This window comes from Vanrija albida, assembly GCF_041260175.1.
Source record: "Vanrija albida strain AlHP1 chromosome Unknown contig_4, whole genome shotgun sequence".
Taxonomy (NCBI): domain Eukaryota; kingdom Fungi; phylum Basidiomycota; class Tremellomycetes; order Trichosporonales; family Trichosporonaceae; genus Vanrija; species Vanrija albida.
In genome coordinates, this window is record NW_027191423.1 from 372,867 (window position 1) to 389,954 (window position 17,088).

General features: G+C 59.8%; 3 protein-coding genes and 1 non-coding gene across 4 annotated transcripts; 2 read left to right on the forward strand and 2 right to left on the reverse strand.

The window, feature by feature from the left end:
- Positions 1-1,625: 1,625 nt before the first annotated feature.
- On the forward strand, positions 1,626-1,730 carry Q8F55_004867. Its single transcript has one exon. It is a non-coding gene; the product is annotated as a tRNA-Asn (tRNA).
- Positions 1,731-2,714: 984 nt separating this feature from the next.
- Q8F55_004868 (uncharacterized protein) lies at positions 2,715-2,975 on the reverse strand (the record flags this gene model as incomplete). The annotated part of the gene is made up of 1 exon (XM_069353372.1): positions 2,715-2,975. One exon carries the CDS (start codon positions 2,973-2,975, stop codon positions 2,715-2,717), a length of 261 nt encoding a protein of 86 aa, XP_069208014.1.
- A 1,163-nt stretch (positions 2,976-4,138) lies between these two features.
- Q8F55_004869 (uncharacterized protein) lies at positions 4,139-5,101 on the reverse strand (the record flags this gene model as incomplete). Its single annotated transcript, XM_069353373.1, has 1 exon — positions 4,139-5,101. The coding sequence occupies one exon, from the start codon at positions 5,099-5,101 to the stop codon at positions 4,139-4,141; it is 963 nt and encodes a 320-aa protein (XP_069208015.1).
- Positions 5,102-13,388: 8,287 nt separating this feature from the next.
- Positions 13,389-14,492, forward strand: Q8F55_004870 (uncharacterized protein; the record flags this gene model as incomplete). Its single annotated transcript, XM_069353374.1, has 1 exon — positions 13,389-14,492. The coding sequence occupies one exon, from the start codon at positions 13,389-13,391 to the stop codon at positions 14,490-14,492; it is 1,104 nt and encodes a 367-aa protein (XP_069208016.1).
- Between the last annotated feature and the right edge of the window lie 2,596 nt (positions 14,493-17,088).

Sequence of the window (17,088 nt, forward strand, 5' to 3'; positions counted from 1 at the left end):
ATGCCCGAAATTGTGGGCGCCTTCGCTGGCCAGCTCGTGCGCCACGAACAAGCCTCTTCTTCCCATCTCGCACTTCTTCGACGCGACGGGGCTCGACATGCGCCGCAACGTCGTGTTGGGGTTTCCACATCGCTCATGTCTTCGCTGGTGCACAGCAGTGCGCGCCCTTCGGCGACGGCTCCGGAGGCCACCGAGCCGCACCACCCCGGATCTGTCTGTGGTCGCGACTGCCGCGACTCGCGTGACCAACTAGCCTCGGCTGTTGCCACACTGATCCCAAACTTCAGGTTCGTCCCCCTGGACCCGTGTAACGCGGGCTTCGGAACGGACGTGTGGACTCTCGGAGAGCAAAAAGATCGTCACTGGCAGCGTCTCTTCCCTCTGGGGGCCAACCCCCACAGGTTTGGAGGACTTGGAGGCCGTCGCCTTCTGAGTCTGTTTTCCGCCCCAACCGGTGTAGATCCGGTTTATCGCCATGCCCGTGTCGCGTTTGGATATCAGGCCGGGCGAGGGCGATCACGACGAGAGCAAGGTGAGAGAAGCGCTCCCACCCCCGCACACTCGCCCGCGCGCTCGCCGCCCAAGGTAACTGAGACGCCGCCCGGTGTCTCGACGCCCAACGCGGACAGCACATACGGGGATGGAGAAACAGGGACAGCTAGCAGGTTGCAGTAGAGGGTGAAATGGCAGGCGGCTTCGTCTCCGCCACGACCCCAGGCAGACCTCCTGAGGACAGACCATCACCTCGTGGATCCGTGGCCGACGGCCGTGACCACATGACCCCTTGCCCTTCGGCCCGAGCCCTCAACTCAAGGAATTTATCGGGATCTCTTTCATGTCGAAGACAATTCTGAGGGGCGCTCACACTCACCTTTCAGCCTCAGCAGTCCGGGGCCCAGTTGTCGAGAGCTTCGAAGTGTGGTACCACCAGTCGACAAGGAAAAGGATCGATGAAAGACGTGGTGCTCGAGCAGTCGCCATGGCTCATTCGCGGATGGACAATCAAGTGTACCATCACTGTAGAAGACAAAAGAAAACCGACAGCCACGCGCAATACGCCGTAGCCACACACGCGTCGACCGACTGCCAAGCTGCGTCCCCATTGTGCCAAGCTAGCAACCGCATTGTTTCGAGCTGCGTAGAGCGTGCTGGACCCATCGAGAGCAGCCAGAACTTTTGCTTTTCCTACCACCACCGCAGACTTGAATGCCAACGCCGACCCGTGCTATAGGCACGGGGCCGTGTCAGTGGGTTTCCATGCGGCCGTGGAGTACGCGACCTCTGTCGCGGCGTTGCGGAATGTGGTAGCACGTGGTGGAAGAGCCTTATGCCGTCATATCGCAACAACAAGGAGCAAGCGAACAAGAGCACGAACGACAATTTCCGAGCCAGTCGGAAAGTCCCAGTACCACTGTGCGGATGCATGCATCGGCCGCCATTCTGTCGCACTCCCAGCAGATGCATGGATCGCGCACAAGTACGAGCGTGGGTGCGCGGCCGCGCGTGCATTAGAAGGTCGATGTGGGGTACTTGCCCGATGTGGCAATTTGAACCCCGGCCCCCGCTCCCCGCGCGAAACCCGCGGCCGGCCCGTGGGTGAGGTCGCGTCTGCAGAAACAACAAAAACCTCTGTGGCCTAGAGGTCAAGGCGTCGAGCTGTTACGCGTCTTGCACCACTGTGGAAGAGTGTAGCGACTCGAGGATCGCGGGTTCGAACCCCGCCGGGGGTTGGCGATGTGCGGCACAAGTACGAGCCGCAGATCACTCCGTTTTGCCCGCGGCTCATTTTGTCCGTGGAATGTGGCTCGCGGCCACGGGCCGCCGGCGCCATCAACACGCGCTTCGACGCGCCCCGGACGCTCCGAGACATCATGGCGCTCGAGCCGCTCGAGCGGCCCCCTTTGACGTCACAGCATGAGCATGGGTCGGCACGGGTTCCTGCACGGCCCGAACGCACGGAGGCATGGCGAAGGGCTGCGTCCGAAGTGATCTAGTGACGGCACCTGCCGACCGCCAGTGCTGCGCTCGTCGCGCCGACCCGACATGTCGGCCGCGGCGAGACCTAGCTCGACATTCCACTGGGGCGCCGCACCGTCTCTTAAAGAAAAGAGGCACGCAGGCATGCACACGACCGGCGCGACGGAATGCGACCTAGTATAGCCCCAATGATGAGGGACACACAGAGGGTCAGCGGTAGACGCCTTATCTCTTCCTTCGAGGGAGCTCGGTCAATTCACCACCAGCCACTCCCAATGGTACCAGGGAAAAGGACATCAGAGTACCTGACGACAGTGCTCCGACATTCCACGTTCAAGGGGCGGACGAGGTATTGATTCCCGTGGCGGAAAGGTTATGGCGAGAGCGTTAATGACATGACCTCAAGAACGGATGCTCCTGAAGACTATGAATGCCGGCGGCGCGGTCCTTGCGCAGGACTGTACAGACTTCAGCGGATCAGAATGAGCTCAGTAGTCCCCAACCTCCTTGGTGAGGAGATCGTCTATCCCCACATCAAGTGGCGATGGTCACTGACTTGGCCCTTCAAGGGCTAAGTTCGTTGGAGGTATGCGGCGCACGTCGGAATGATTTCAGGCTTAAAATTGTTATGCATTTTGCTCCATTTCGGTGCTGATAGAAGTACAAACGCACTATGACGCTCACGAACCGGTCGCGATCCAAGTGGTCTAGATAGTGATGTATTGTGTCAACAGAGATTAATCGCCGTCGGCGATCTCAAATGGGCGTGATTCCTTATCGTCTAGGTACTGGCTAATTGTGAGGAAGGTGGCTGAGCGGTGGCGGCGCTTGACCCAGCGCTCGAGGTAAAGGTTGGCCGCCTGGCAAGCAGAGGCATCGTGTGATTGTGGGGCGACTCCAGAGTCGGGGTTGGGAGCGGGCACTTGGTAGCCGCCGACGTCGTCGTCATCAAACTTGACAGTCTCGAGGCCGACGAATGTGAGTTGATTGGCTGACATGATGCTATCAAGGAGCGTCACGAGGGTGCAGGCGCAGTTGCCGATACCGGGAGAGGACGTTGTCGACCCATCTTCTGTCTCCCAGTTTGGCCAGAAGACAATCTTGAAGCGGCGAACAAACTTGAACAGCTCGAATATGTTGGCTTGCGATTCCCAACGGCTGTCCGCGTCCCAATCGCCGAAATGCACGCTTGGGATGAACAGGCATACTTCGTCTGCCGCACTGCCGAGGGGAAACCTCCCCTGCTCTACTCCAACCGGATAGCTGGGTCGAAAAAGATTCCTCAGAACCACTTTCGGGCTTGAGAGGGTCGCCAAGTGGCACTCGAGACCCGGGGAGCGGCAGCAGTAGTTTCGGTACCCCTTGTCTCTCCCATTGGCGACCGTGCCATCGGGGACAAACCGCACGGCCGTCAGGTCAGGAAAGAGTGCACGGCTGTCCACACGGTCTTTCAGGGGCCAGAATTGGCAGTCGTGATTCAGAACAGAAATCACTCGCGTATGGGCGAGAAGCCGGTGCTTGAAGGATTTTGCAGCGGAGGGCGCCGCGGGTTCATCGTCGTCGTCGCGGGTACGTCTGCCAAGCGAATCGCCCAAGAAGTCAGAGGAGACTCCTTCCATGATGCCAGGAATGTTGGAGCCCATCCGCAAGGTATGGTAGATCGCCTTTCCGGCTGGGCGGAAGAAAGCTGAATGGGTGCGCACAAGGGCCACTTGGGTCGGTCGGTCGCAGTTCTCGACCAGGGCTTCCACGAGGCATGCCGATGCAAGGAACGCCGTCTGCGATTTAATTAGGCAAAAGTCTAGAAGTGACGGGGACGATCCGCTGAAGAAACTTACCATTGACCGTGAGGGGTCATAGAGCGGGGCAGTCGAGTTGGGCTGGGGCCGAACATGGCTTGGCAAAGACTTGGCTGCGGTCCGTGATGCCGGCTGATGGTAAGACATGGGTGGAAGAATAGTTGAGTGGGGGCGATTCTGAGAGACTAGTGTTGGAAGTATTTATGTTCGGTGTCGGGTGGGTGGGGGTCGGAGTGCGGATGTATGTAACAGCCGAGATCCGAACAGATCGTCTAACCATATCGTCCGCCACAAACGCCTATCCTCATCCCCAAGCAACGCCTTTGGTGCTATCGGGCACTTGATACCCGGGGATCGTCGTATCACTCTGTATCGGAGAGCTCAAAGGTCCTCGACTCTGAATCCTCGAGGTAATCTTTTAGCGTGACGAATTGGAGAGCTCCCTCGTCATCCTCATTCCGATAGTTGAAAATGTCGATGATCTCCTCGGACAGCATCCGTACCTGAGCACGGCGATATGTTTCATAGCCGGCATGATGGAGATAGCACGGGGTGCAGAACGTGATGGTCTCGAGGCCGACGATGGTGACGCTGATGGCATGCCGAGTGATGTAGTCGATAGCAGCCGCCACCCAGCACAGTGGCATGCCGTTACATGGCGAGTCTTGGCCCATGTCCTGAGGTGGGGCGAGTCGACGCAGCCACCAGTTACCGAGGCGGCCGTACGGCGTCAAAGTATGTCGCTGCCAATCATGGTAGAAGACGACCTTGACGTGGCGTTTGGTGGAGGAGCCCTCGAGTGCCTCGTATGCCGAGGCACACACGTGGTGAGCAAACTCGTCCTTGGAGTAGTTTGGGATGAAGTAGACGACTTCGTCGAGGTGTCGGCCCCAGCCGTAGTGCCCGACACACTTCATTGCGGCGTCTAGAGGGTTGCGAAGGACAATCTTCGATCGCTTGATGCCGGCAAAGGCGCACTTGTGTGGGTTGGGGTATAGATGCCAGTTGACGGGTTGTATCGCTTGGTCCGAGCCTTCCACTCGCGTGACTATTACGTTTGGGAAGAGCGACTTTGGGTTGGCGTCAGGTGTCCAGTCGGGACATTCGTGCTTCTGAATCGTGAGAACTTGGGTATGGGCGAGGATTGGAGCCTTGAAATTTCGGACAGTGGCAGTTGGCGCAACGTCCCAACCTCGCAAGACGGCATCGATGTCGTCACTGATGCGCAGAGTGTGGTAGATGCGCTTTGCGGCTGTGTGGTGGAAGACCTTTGCGGTGCGGACCAGTACGACCTGGGTGTGCCAGTCTGCATACCCGACAATCATGTCGACAATGTGCAAGCATTGCAGAATAATGTCACCGGTCGACTGGGTTGGTAAGCATTACCGTTTATGATTAGTAATGGTCTGATGCTCACTGGAGGTGGCGAGCGACCTTGTGTGCATGTAACACATGGCGGTGTTGGCATGACTTGTGGGGGAGGTGTGCGAATGCAAGTATATGATGATTGTGAATGGAACCAGCCAGTGTGCGTTGCGTGTGTGTTTGCTGGCCAACACAGTGACGTTGCCGCAAGGGTTTCAGAGTAATTGAACAAAGGAGAAAAGGGATTCGAGACCTCGGACAGAAGATGACAATTGGTCAAGGCGGAAGGAATCACTGCAAACGAAGGTTGGCGAGCGTTTCACCCTCAAAGCCTGACATTATTATCACGCCACCATAACGGGGCAGGGCACAATGCAAGGGGATTCATGAGCATGATCCGTTGTCTCGCCTCGGTCTTCGGCGCACGTCCGAGTCCGAGGCCGGGCTGCTTGGCGCCATCGATGATGCGGTCGAAACGGCAAACGGTAAACGGCGGTCAAGTTTGCGCTCTACGTCTGCGGATCTGTCAATGTGCGCCGAGTTCAGTCCGTGGCCGCAAAAACGGCGAGGACCAGGGCGCTTGTCGGCCGGCGGCAGGCTGACTGCGTGCGGGAACCGGCCACGGACCGGGGGGGGGCGAGTATTTACAATGGTTTGTCCGCGTCCCAACAACCATCCCAACGGAAGGCACCATGTTATTGGATGCGTCCGCGGAAACTGAAGGGGGCGACGGCCGTCCTCAATTAGCAGCTGGGCGCCCAGGCACATTGCTCGTACTCGCGTTGAGAGCTACCACCGAGGTACCGAGGCCGGTAGCCACTGTCCGCTGACTCCGGCGTCCCATCTTGCCGTCGATGCATGTCTCTTCCCTCGCCAACTCTCGACGTGCACCGGGGCGGATGCAGCCCGGCTCACTACTTCACACTTCGGATACGGCAACCGCGCTCATCCAGGCCACGACCGGCAACCGCTATCTGAGGCATGTACCCACATTTCCAGAATCTCCCACGACGGGTGCTGTGCTTGACCTTAGGAGTGCCGCTGGATGTATCCCGGAAAAGGTACATGACACAGCGACGGGGCCTCACAACACTGCCGCCCCTCGAGGCTCGTTAAGCTATTCCCAGCTAGTGGACACTACACTGTTGTCCTGTAACCGATCGGCTCCACCTCCACCGGTTGCCCTACGTACCATTGGTGTGGGACGGAGGCGGCGTCGTTTGTCAACGACGCCGCGCGGTCGCATGGGGCCATGCTCCAAACCGGCACCTGTTCACCCGGCGGCCCAAGTATTGCGCCCTGTGGAGCGCCGGCGGCATGGGCATTGGAAGGCATGTCCCCGCACCAGGCAAGGATGTACGTGCGTTCGTGATGTGCGACTCGTGGGCCTTTACCATATCACCAATGCATCCACCTCCTCCCCTGTCCGGTGCTCCGGTGCTGAGCGGCGAGGCAGACAACCCGTGAAACCACCGGGCCTGAAGTCTGAAGCCACCCCCTTCCCGCCCTACCCTCACCGTTTGATCATTGGGCAGCACCACTGTCGCCGCTGTAGTAGTCACGCTGCCCTTGTATCCCTGGCTCGGGCTGCCCTTGAGCCAAGTACATACGTGTAGGTAATACGGCAGGTCCGAGTCACAGCATGAGGGTCCTTGGCGACGGTCGAGTGGCCCCAGATCCGAAGGGCGCTTGAGTCAAGTATACATTTGCAGCTTTGGTGGGCAGCAGACAGCCACGAGGCTTGCGGCGCCAAGTCGGCAGTCGCAGGGTCATGTGGGCCGGGTTCTCGTCATCCGACGACGGACGCCCACTTGCAGGGCCGCGCGATGGGCAAGGAGCCGCCGATCCCTCAACCACTTGGGCCGGGCAACACGGACGCTGCGTTGACCGCCGTCGCCAGATGCTGTAGGCAAGGCAACACTGTTGATCAATCTACAAGAAATTCGCCGCAGAGCTCTTACAGGCAGGGGAAGGCCAGGAGCGCTACTGCGGTAGCTTCAAAAGTAACAACACTCTCTCTTCCCATCCTGCGCTCTTCAACGGCCCGCGGGCAATCCCCAGGGCGGGGGTTTGCTCATGCATCGTGCCTGCTCGACACAGTGGCAACGGCCTGACGTGGCAGTGCTACGCCCTCTGGAACTGCACCTTGCAGAGCCATTCCACGGAAGTGTTGAATTTGCATTGGTTGTCAATGTCAAAAGTCACAGCGAGCATGGCGAGCATGCATGAGAATTGTGGTGGGCGAGCAGGTGACTTGGGTGCATCACGGGAATTTGGTCCGGTTGTGGCCACGGTGCGACACGGACGGCCATTAGCCGGATACTTACTGGTGTGACGGGACAGCGGCGCCGCGGGGTACGACGCCGCTACAAAGTCTGGTAGTCAACAACCCGCCCACCCCGCCCATCCTATGTCCTATGTACAGCCGATCGAGATCCGACGGCAAGCCGACCATGTCCCGCTGCCTACACTCACTGTCGGCCGTGGGTACAGCACTTGTGCGCATATCGCGCTGCCTGTCGAGCGGGCATCGACGAGATAACACTATCTTCGGAGCGCGGGTTTACTTGTGTAGCTGTGCGTGAGAGATTGGACTAGACCAAGGCCTATCGGCCGCGATGAGCCCCGGCGGTGGTCGGTACGACTCCACGAGTGTGCACCTCCGTTGGCAGAAATTGTTTCGATGACAACCGATGACGGCCTTCGAGGAGCTGACGGCCTCGGAGAGGCAGAAAATAGTCCTTGCCTCTCACACGCTCCCTCCGATCAGTGGATGTAGGCATGCCGCGGCGTCAGGATGGGCTAGCTTAGCTGCGATTGCTGCATGTCGGTCGGTGCGTTGAAGATTGAGCGCCGCGCCCGCGGAGCGGGCTCGGTCTCGGTCGTCGGTGGAGCGCCTGGTCGCCGATTTCCGTCTTGTACCCCTTGCGGTTCTGCCAACGCCGTCGCCGTTGGTCCAGAAGACTCTCTAGCGTACAGTGGTCCCGCGATATGTAACAGAAACCGGGGCCGGAGTTGGTGTAACACGATTCTTTCGGTCGATCACCGGCTTGTTGATTGGAGCGAGCGATCAACGCCTCGACTTTACGTGGTATAAGTTAGTGGGTTCTCCTCTGCCGAGGCTGAGGCCCCCCGATGCCGCCATGATCACCCTAGAACCGTGGAGTACCGCTCTCAACGGCGGAAGTCCGACCTCCGAAAGCACCTCGACCGCCCGCCTCCCACTCCGAACCCCGCATCGACGCCATACAGTGTACTCGCAGTAAGAATCGCCGCTCCGATTTCCGAGGCCGAGTTTCTGACAATGCAGGCGGGTGCGGCTCAAGACGGTGGCACGGACGAAGTGCGTACGATGAACGCCGACGTTGAGCCGTGGAACCGTGCTCGGTGCCGCGAGTAGCCGTGAACCGTGCCACCGCCGTTTACCGGAGCAGACCACATACCGACAGTAAGGTTGCGAGTGGGATGCCGATGAAGTTCAGTCACTGAAAAGTCTAGTGCGTGTGCGCGACTGCATAACAGTGGGGTTGAGGACGATCGCGAAGCGATGGACGCACGGAACACTTGCCTCATACACGGCGCACTTGCGGCACACAGCGCGGCCTCGATCAGGGCGACCCGATCCGGCGCCCGTCCAAGTCACTCCGTCACACATCTTCCTCTGCCTATTGGCACAGCATATCGATACCTCGGAGGTCATGCAGGATTCGTCAGAGGTGGATGTCTTGCGTGCACAAGGAAAGAACGCAAAACGCGGAAGGGCGGCGATACCTACCGACCGCCGCCCTTGCACCGTTGCCCACCTCGGCCTGCGTTCCGATACGTCCCGTGGCTGCGCGCTGTTGGTGCTGAGGCCACATCCGAACTGCCAACCCGAAGAAAATCAACCATCACGGCCCGAACGCCATTACTATGCACCCCGAGAACGGAAGGGTAGATATGGAGAGCAAGCGTATCAAGGAAGAGATTCCGAAAACGCTCTTCCCCCCGGAGACACTCCGACACCCGGCCACGACGACGATCCCCGCCTCCGTGGCCTGCCTTGGGTGGCCGCCAACAGTCCTCGACATCCACCGACCCGCTCACCGCCGTTCAACTGCTATGGGCCTCACAAAATCGTCTTCGTCCAGCCTAGCACACCTGTGTAGGGGCGGCCCACCAAGAGGCAAGGTGCTCCTACTGCTGGGAGGCCGACCAGACTTTCGACCGTGTGCCCATCGCTGAGAAGCGTCATCTGTGGGCTGGTACCTACGACCGCCATCCTATCTCCTTTGCCACTATCTTCCATCTTCGTCGGTACATTGGAGCGGGAAATTCAACGGCAGGTGGGAGGATGCGCTTCCGTGAAGGCGTTGGTCATTGTCTCAGGCCGCTCCTCGTATGCCTCCTCCCACAACCCATCCTTGAAAGTCCGGACACCGATCGTCATGATACCGGCACATGCTCCTTAACGTGGCACAAGGTCACAGCCCTGCAGGTGAGAGCAAAACCCAAAGCTGTGGGATGCGTGGCTGACGGCTAGAGTTGCCAATCTCAAGCGAGTGGCACCCATCGGAATGGAACCGGCGGAAAGGTACAAGTGCGACGAGAAGCACCACACTGGCATCTGGCTCGCCATTGGCCCACACCGGCGGTCGTGGCAAAACTGCCGGTTCAGCGCGCCTCGATGGCACAGTTCGTTGACGGCCAGGAGTAAGACATGCACTGGAGCCACGGTTGAGCTGACAGTTCAGGCATATTGTTGAGTGCGGAGCAGCGAGAGCTACCGGAGTGGCACCGGCGTCGCGCTGGACACCCAGCATCGGCAGTGCTGTCTCAACAGGCCGTGGCCACAGGCCTCGAAACGTGCCAGACGACGCTGTGCAGTACTTGACTGTATGGAGTGGAATCTACAGCGCCAAGCAGCCTGCAGGCGAACGATAGGATTGATGGCCGCCTCGCCTTGAGGACTCAACATCGTCGGCGTTCTCGCTTTGATCAGTGGCGACCACAGGCCTCTAAATGCCACCGACAGCGCCATACAGCCCTTGCCTGAATGTGTTTCTCAACAAACACGGAGCAGCAGAGGAGAGGCGCATGGATTACATCGAGGTCCCATTCGACATCCCACATCGGCCGCATTCTTGCCGCGACGGGCTGTAGCCACACACCCCAAACGCACCGGTCACGTCGGCAACTAAGCTGTATAGTTAAATTAAAACCGCCCACTGTGGACTATTGAAGTCCCCCTCCCTTCGGATTGTCGACAACTGGGCGGGACACGGATGTGCGGACAGAGCCCGTTCGCCTCCTTTCTGGGCTGGCAGCTGGCGGCTGGCAGCTGGCGGCGATGCGTCTGTCGACTCGGCGCGCTGGATACGCTCTCTCGCAAGTGAGCATTGTCCAACTTGTCCCCCTGGTGGCCTCGCGAGTGGCGGCAGTCACTCCGAAATTGTCGTCGAGTGGGTTTGGATTGGCCGGACGACTAGATCTGTGGCGGCCGGCAACCGGCAAGACCGAGGGCGGCGTTCTTCTGGTAAACATCCCACCGCGCCGCGCTCGGCGCTTCTCGCACCGATAGCGATCGGTACTATGACCGCTCGGCGAGCCCTACTTCGCAGCGACTTGCGGGTGCCGAACTGAGGCCCGCACCATCTCCGTGTTTTCATGGGCCGCCTGATGGACCGATACCGGCGTGGATGCCGCGAATGCTCAGTCACGTAGCACGAGTTGCACGACGACAGCGATCATTATGACCACCGCTCCGACAACCCTACACCGCGGCAGCGTCGAACGGTCGCTCACGACATACTGCCGTTTGTCGGCTGAATCAACGGGCACCACGGTACCTCCAACTCGCTCGACCACTCCGATGTCCCGGATATCGCCGCACGCCAATTATTGGAGCATTAGTCCCGTCAAGGATCATTGCCAGTGGCTGTTGTTTAACTGCATACGGCTATCTACTCGTTGTGACAGCGCTGGGACAAAGTGGACGGTAGTCGCTTGCCGCCGCTTGATTCGTCAACTTCCAGGCGCCCTCCCACGCGCCACACACAGCACGCCGCATCCTGACTCCAGCAGCATGCTGTGCGTATTTTTTTCGGGGTGGCTGTCCTCCTGCGCTCCAGATTACTGTGCATACGACCCATTCTCCCGGTGGATTCTCGGTGCACTCCATCAGGTCCAAGTTGCGTGGCGTCCAGTCTGAAAGGGCGCCGACGTCGCAGCGCCAAATCTCCGCCTCAGAGAGCGAACTCCTCACTCCCTGCGGAGACAGTATGCCCTGATATGCGTGGACAATAGCGAGCAAGGGATAGCGCGCCGAGCTCGAGATGCTTGTCCTCGTTTGCGAAGTCGAGAGGTGCCACAGTCGGCCTTCGGCCAATCGCCTTCAAGTTCCTTCAAGGCGAGACCGCCGCTGAGATAGGCACGATCCCTCAGCCTAGTCCCGGCGAGGGTGTCGACGCATGCGACGGCCACAGCCGCTAGGGCGGCAGGAGGCTGCCGCGTCGGCCCGGCTCTACTCCAACCTCGTCTACGCCACGTCGACCTGACGTTGACGGATGCCGACGCCAAGCCCCACTTGTAAGACATCCTCCCTCCCCTTACCTGGGCGTGCGACGAAAGGCTAACGTCGTGGCGCAGATCGCTCGCATTCGGTACGCACGCCACACAATCGACGCTGCATTTACCGCTGGGGCAGCTGTTGCACACTGTCTAGCATCGCATCTGCGACAGACATCTACCTTACGTTGTGACAATCCTGTATGCTAGCCGTTGTGGCATCTAGTTGCTTCCTCGCTACCCTCGCAACCAGGCCTGCTCGCCTAACCCGGCAACGGGCAGTGTCCGACCCGAGACCCGTGCAACCCCCGCAACCGTGTCAACCGTGTCAACCGTGCCAAGCACTGTGCGACCTTGCGATTGTGCAGGTGTTGTGCATTGCCAACGTGCATACACGGCACAGCTCAGGTCATGCTGCGGAACATGGTTGCGGAACCGTCTCAAGTGGCGGCTAGCGGAAACAGGTGCATTGGCACAATCGTCGAGGGCTTCTGCGGTTTACATACGTGCTAGCTGCCAACCTGGCCCAGTGGCCCAGGACATTGGGCGGGCGGCGATTTCTGCTCAAATTGGGCCACGGCCATCCTGAACCGGGGGTGCCTCGTACAGGGTCAAGTCGTGCTCGTCGCAGCATTGTACGATATGTTTGTAACCCAAACCCTAGGAGTGTGGCCTCGGGCATTGCGTGCTGTGAGCGAGGAACCATAGTTGGTCGAGAGGGCGGCCTGGTGACGGGGAAGCGCCGTTGGCTGTGGCTTGACGCTTGAATTCAGGATGCGATTGAGGACCATATCGGTCGGTCGTACGCAAGTGTCTCAGAAACTGGGGTTGGGGGACGGAGGAGAGAAAGCGAGTAAGAGCGGACATAAGCGTGGGCTGCAGGCCGGGGTGACGACCTGACCTTGCAGGGCAGCGAACGCAACATAGGAGATTTGTGTGCTGTGGCAGACGGCGATGGGTGTGCAATGCGCATGAGGCACAAATGGTACGGTTACGAGACTGACCGGGCCTGATGGCTGTCAATAGGACTCGCCCGAAGACGGAACGAGACGTCTCAATTGAAAACCGAAGGCAGCAGAGTCCAGACCGGCGGACAGATGATGCAATGCGACCCAGCGATTCGCTGTCCTGCATGTTTTGGGATGTTTGCGCCTGGGCGGGCACATCAGAAACACGACACAGGATCGCGACGAGGCTGTGAGGTACAGCGCTTGACCGTCCTGCCGTTAATAACGGTAGACGGAGCTGTCTAGACCCTGGGAACCGGACCGGCGGTTCAACCCGTTGTTACTCGGCAGGGGTGACGCCTTGGACCTTGTTCGAGGATGACTGCCTGTCGGCCCCTCAATCGCCCCCCGCTCGACGACCGACCGTGGCCCGAATCCACGGGAGTGTCGTCCTACGGCTGGGACCTCAATCAACCATATAATGAATGTCCAGCAAAGCGCGCGCATGCGCATGTGAACTCGAGCGCAATCTCTCTCAACCTTGGTCAGCAATTGTCAACTTTCTTACAACCGCAACAACCGCAACATCCCTTAGGGGCTCCTGCATCCAACTCGGTCCAACAAGGCTGTGAACGATCGCCCGTGAACTGCCATGGTGGGTCATGTCGTGTTTCTGCCTCCCCAACAGAACGCACGGATGCACCCACCAACCCCCGCCGCCCACACCTTTCTTCAATGTCACCACTTGGTGGACATGGTCATTGACCTTTGCGACTCTCCAACCCAGTTGACCCTGCTTCGCACCGGCCGGGTCTTCTTTGGAGCTGTCGGCAAGAGGCTGTACCACACTCTCAGGGTCAACCACGACTTTGGAGGCGTACTCGCAGGGGCAGCGGGCATCGCCAGCAAAAGTTACGTAGCAGGCGTACCAACGATCGACGATCCTCGTAGACTCGTGGTCCGCGCAAGCAATTTCAAGGTATTGCTCTTAGCCTTCACTCGCGTCTTATCCATCCACCAACACCAATGCACTTCCCTACCCGACATATCCACCCTCTTCCCCAACCTCGACGTCTTGCGAGTTGGCTACAACGGCGTCAATGAGCCAACCCGACTACGAGACCGGTGCGAGCGCTGCCAATTTCGCCGGCTACAGTGCAACAAGGTCGTCTTCAGGAACCTGGTCGAGACGGCCATCACGAAGGACGAATCAGGCTGGGACCACCACACTGGAGAGGTTGTCTACATTGTGCCCAATAACTCGGGCACCCACTTTGTCTGGCACATCGACCCTGTCTATGCCGGACACCGCGACTTCGACGGCGCGAGCCACGTCAAGATCGTGTTCTACCCTGACGAGTACGAAGGCCGGCTCTGCGGGTACAGCTGTCGCCATCCGTCGCCTCACTTTGGCAACTGGTCTGACGACGACCACACGGATTCGGATTCCGACGCATTTCCGTACGACAGCGACGGCCTCAGGACCACCCCAAGGAAGAAGCGACCCAAGCGGCAGAACGGCCTCCCGGTCTACTGGCTCATGGAGACGGTCAAGGAGGTCATCGGCATCACAAGCAGCGTGACCATCGTCGGACTCGAGTCGATCCGCTACAATGTCCCTTCTGACGGCTTTTACTTTTACGACCCCGGCGTGCTCGCCAGCCCCCGCACCGCTAGACGACTGGAAGACGAAATGGCCCGCGAAGCTGCACTACTCAAACGACAAATCATTGATGATTTTAACGAGACGCACCACGGTGCAGGAGCCATAGACTTCGTCACACTTGACGAGTACCTCGAAGATGCCGAATCCAGGGCGTTCGAGGTGACAGACCTTGGCCCGAGGGCTGCGCTGTGAGGGGCGAAAGCAGAGATCCTGCAGGAGTCAGCCAGCCGCAGGGGTGGCTGCGGCGCCTCCAGGTCTCGCACCACCCCCTTGCCTGGAGAGAGTGCGGAGTGGCCGGTGGTGGCTAGGACGATGATGCTCCCTGTTGTAGGATATGGATAATGTCGGATGCCTCCCGCATCAGCGGCTCCCGGAGTCACACCGTCGAACGACAACGTGAAGCTCCAGCTGCTGTACGTGAGGCCGCTGACCTCGGGATGTTCCTCGGTTGTGGTTGTCGTGGCACCCCAGTGCCCTGCTGAGCTGTCGTTGACGAGGAGGGCGAGTCCCCGTGAGCGGGAGAAGGAGAAGACCGCGCTTTTGCCGGCGTCACGGGTTATGGACAAGAAGGTTTGCGCACGCGCACCGATCCACCAAAGCGCATCACAAGGCAGATGGTCTCGCCGTCGTCTCACCCGGAGTGGAGGGGATGGCTTCGGTTATACCAACGAAATTGGTGTAGTGGCTTTGAAGACACGAAGCTGAGGAGATGAGCGGACGTTCCGCGCCAAGTCCGAACCTTCGCGGGGTGGCGTCCTTGCCCACCTTGTTTGATTGACGTTCTCATTAACGCCGCGGCCGCCAGTAATCCGCATTGTAGGCTCGCGTAAACAAGCCGGTCGGTGACGATGAACGTGTTGACATTTTTGCGAGGGTGACTTGACGGCGATGGCGGATTCATGTATACATCACCGGGAGGCTCCGCAAGGGGGTGGGTGGGTCGTTTGCCCGTGCACCCACCCGGTATTGCCTCGCCCCGGGTTCCTGCGCACCAGTGGTCTGACGAGCGAGCTTGCATTCCTCAGTGGCGGGCCCGCACGTGCGCTGGGTACGTGTGGAGATAATGCTTGGCGGCGTCAGAGGCCTTTTCCGTCGTCATCGACAACAGCATGTGCTCTCGGCGGCGTCGGCCTCGGCGTCCCTCGTGCCGCCGGCACCGTGCGGCAACCGGCCGCACAGCGGCGCCGTACTCCGTCGCATGCGTTCCCACTCACCCGTGTGATGCAGCGTACAGCGTGCATGTTTGACGAAGCGCCAAGAGTGGTCGCGTGGTCGCACACAGTGTCGTCGTCGCGATAGACGTGCGTATCTTTGCCATGGATTCGGCGACAAGCGCCGAACGCGCAGTAGACTTTGTCACCGCCCGCCGTCGCCGCCTCCGAACGCCGAGACACATCAATAGAGTGGTACTCCGTGACGCACGATCGGGCTCTCCGGATGTCTCGGGACATTGATGTCAGGTGCACGCCCGTCACGAGTAAGTCGCCGCGCGCGCGGGGACCGGCCGGGCGGACGTGGGCTTGGACGCCCATGCCGGCCCGGCCCCTCACAGGACTTGGCTTGTGCGCGATAGTACCTTACTCGACGTCACGCCCACGCCAGCGAGATATGCTGACTTCCGCGCTGACCACGGCCGTGTGGTTGATGGCGAAGGCGATGGCGATGGCGCCAGGCAGTCATCGATCGGGGCCCGTCCTAGTCTCGGGCCGCGGCTACGGGGATGCGCCACCCCCCTTTCGACTCCCACAAACATCACACAACAGGTGAGACATGCATGTGGGACGCTGAATCCCGGTCATGCCCTGTCCTCTCCCATGTGGTGCTGCGTCGAGCAGCGTGAGCGCGTGTTGCACGCGTCCAAGTCCGCGGTTGCTCGGCAAAGTGGGTGGGGTGATGTCGGACACGGCTCCGTGCCTGGAAAAAATGGCGGAATGGGCGAGGCTCCCCCCTTTCCCGCGTGGCGAAACGGCCCGCCACGTGACTTTGCCGGCGCGCGACTCGCGGCGCGGTCCTGGCTGCGTGTGCCCCTGGCGGACAAAGCCGCTCAACCCATCCCTCCCCTCGTTGCTCACTCGCCTCCGGCGGCATGTCGTAGTCGCTTAGCCCACATTGAACCACCAAACGTACCACATACATCCACACGATGCTATGAGGTGCTTCCATACTCCAGTAGCGATCCCTTGCACGGCTTGGCAGCAAACATCTGACTGTACTGACATTGTCTAATAAGGACTTGGTCCAGGCCGGAGAGGTCAAGGACGCGCCAAGGATTTATTCCCTCACTGCCAACGCCGGCACGCCGACGCCGCCACTCCAATCCACCGCCCCTTGACTCGGAGCCACCCACGAAAATCGTCTGGGATATCATCAGGCATGGGTCAGATCATGGGCAGAGACGGCTGCCCCCTCGTGGGGCCTGTTGCCGTGCATTGGCTCAGAGCCCTCCTGGGTATCTTGGCAGGCGCACCCGCAACGTCCCTGGCCCTCGCCCACCTTCTTGTCACTTGACCCCTCTCCGATGCTGCCAGCCAACGATATCTACAAGTACATCTAGACGCGCTCGTTTCCCCAATGCCGACCAGCACGCCTCCCGACGGTGGGCGTTAGTGGCTTGGAAGACGCCAGGAGGCGTTCGGAATCCCTCCCTCGACCCTCGGCGCTCCGTGATGCCGCCGCCACCAACGAGACAACGTTCCAGCGATCCACCGCGTCGCTCCGAATTCAATCTAGACCAATGGTTCCAATGCCCACCAGGCCACCACACAGTCGCCATGTGTAGTGTGGTGGG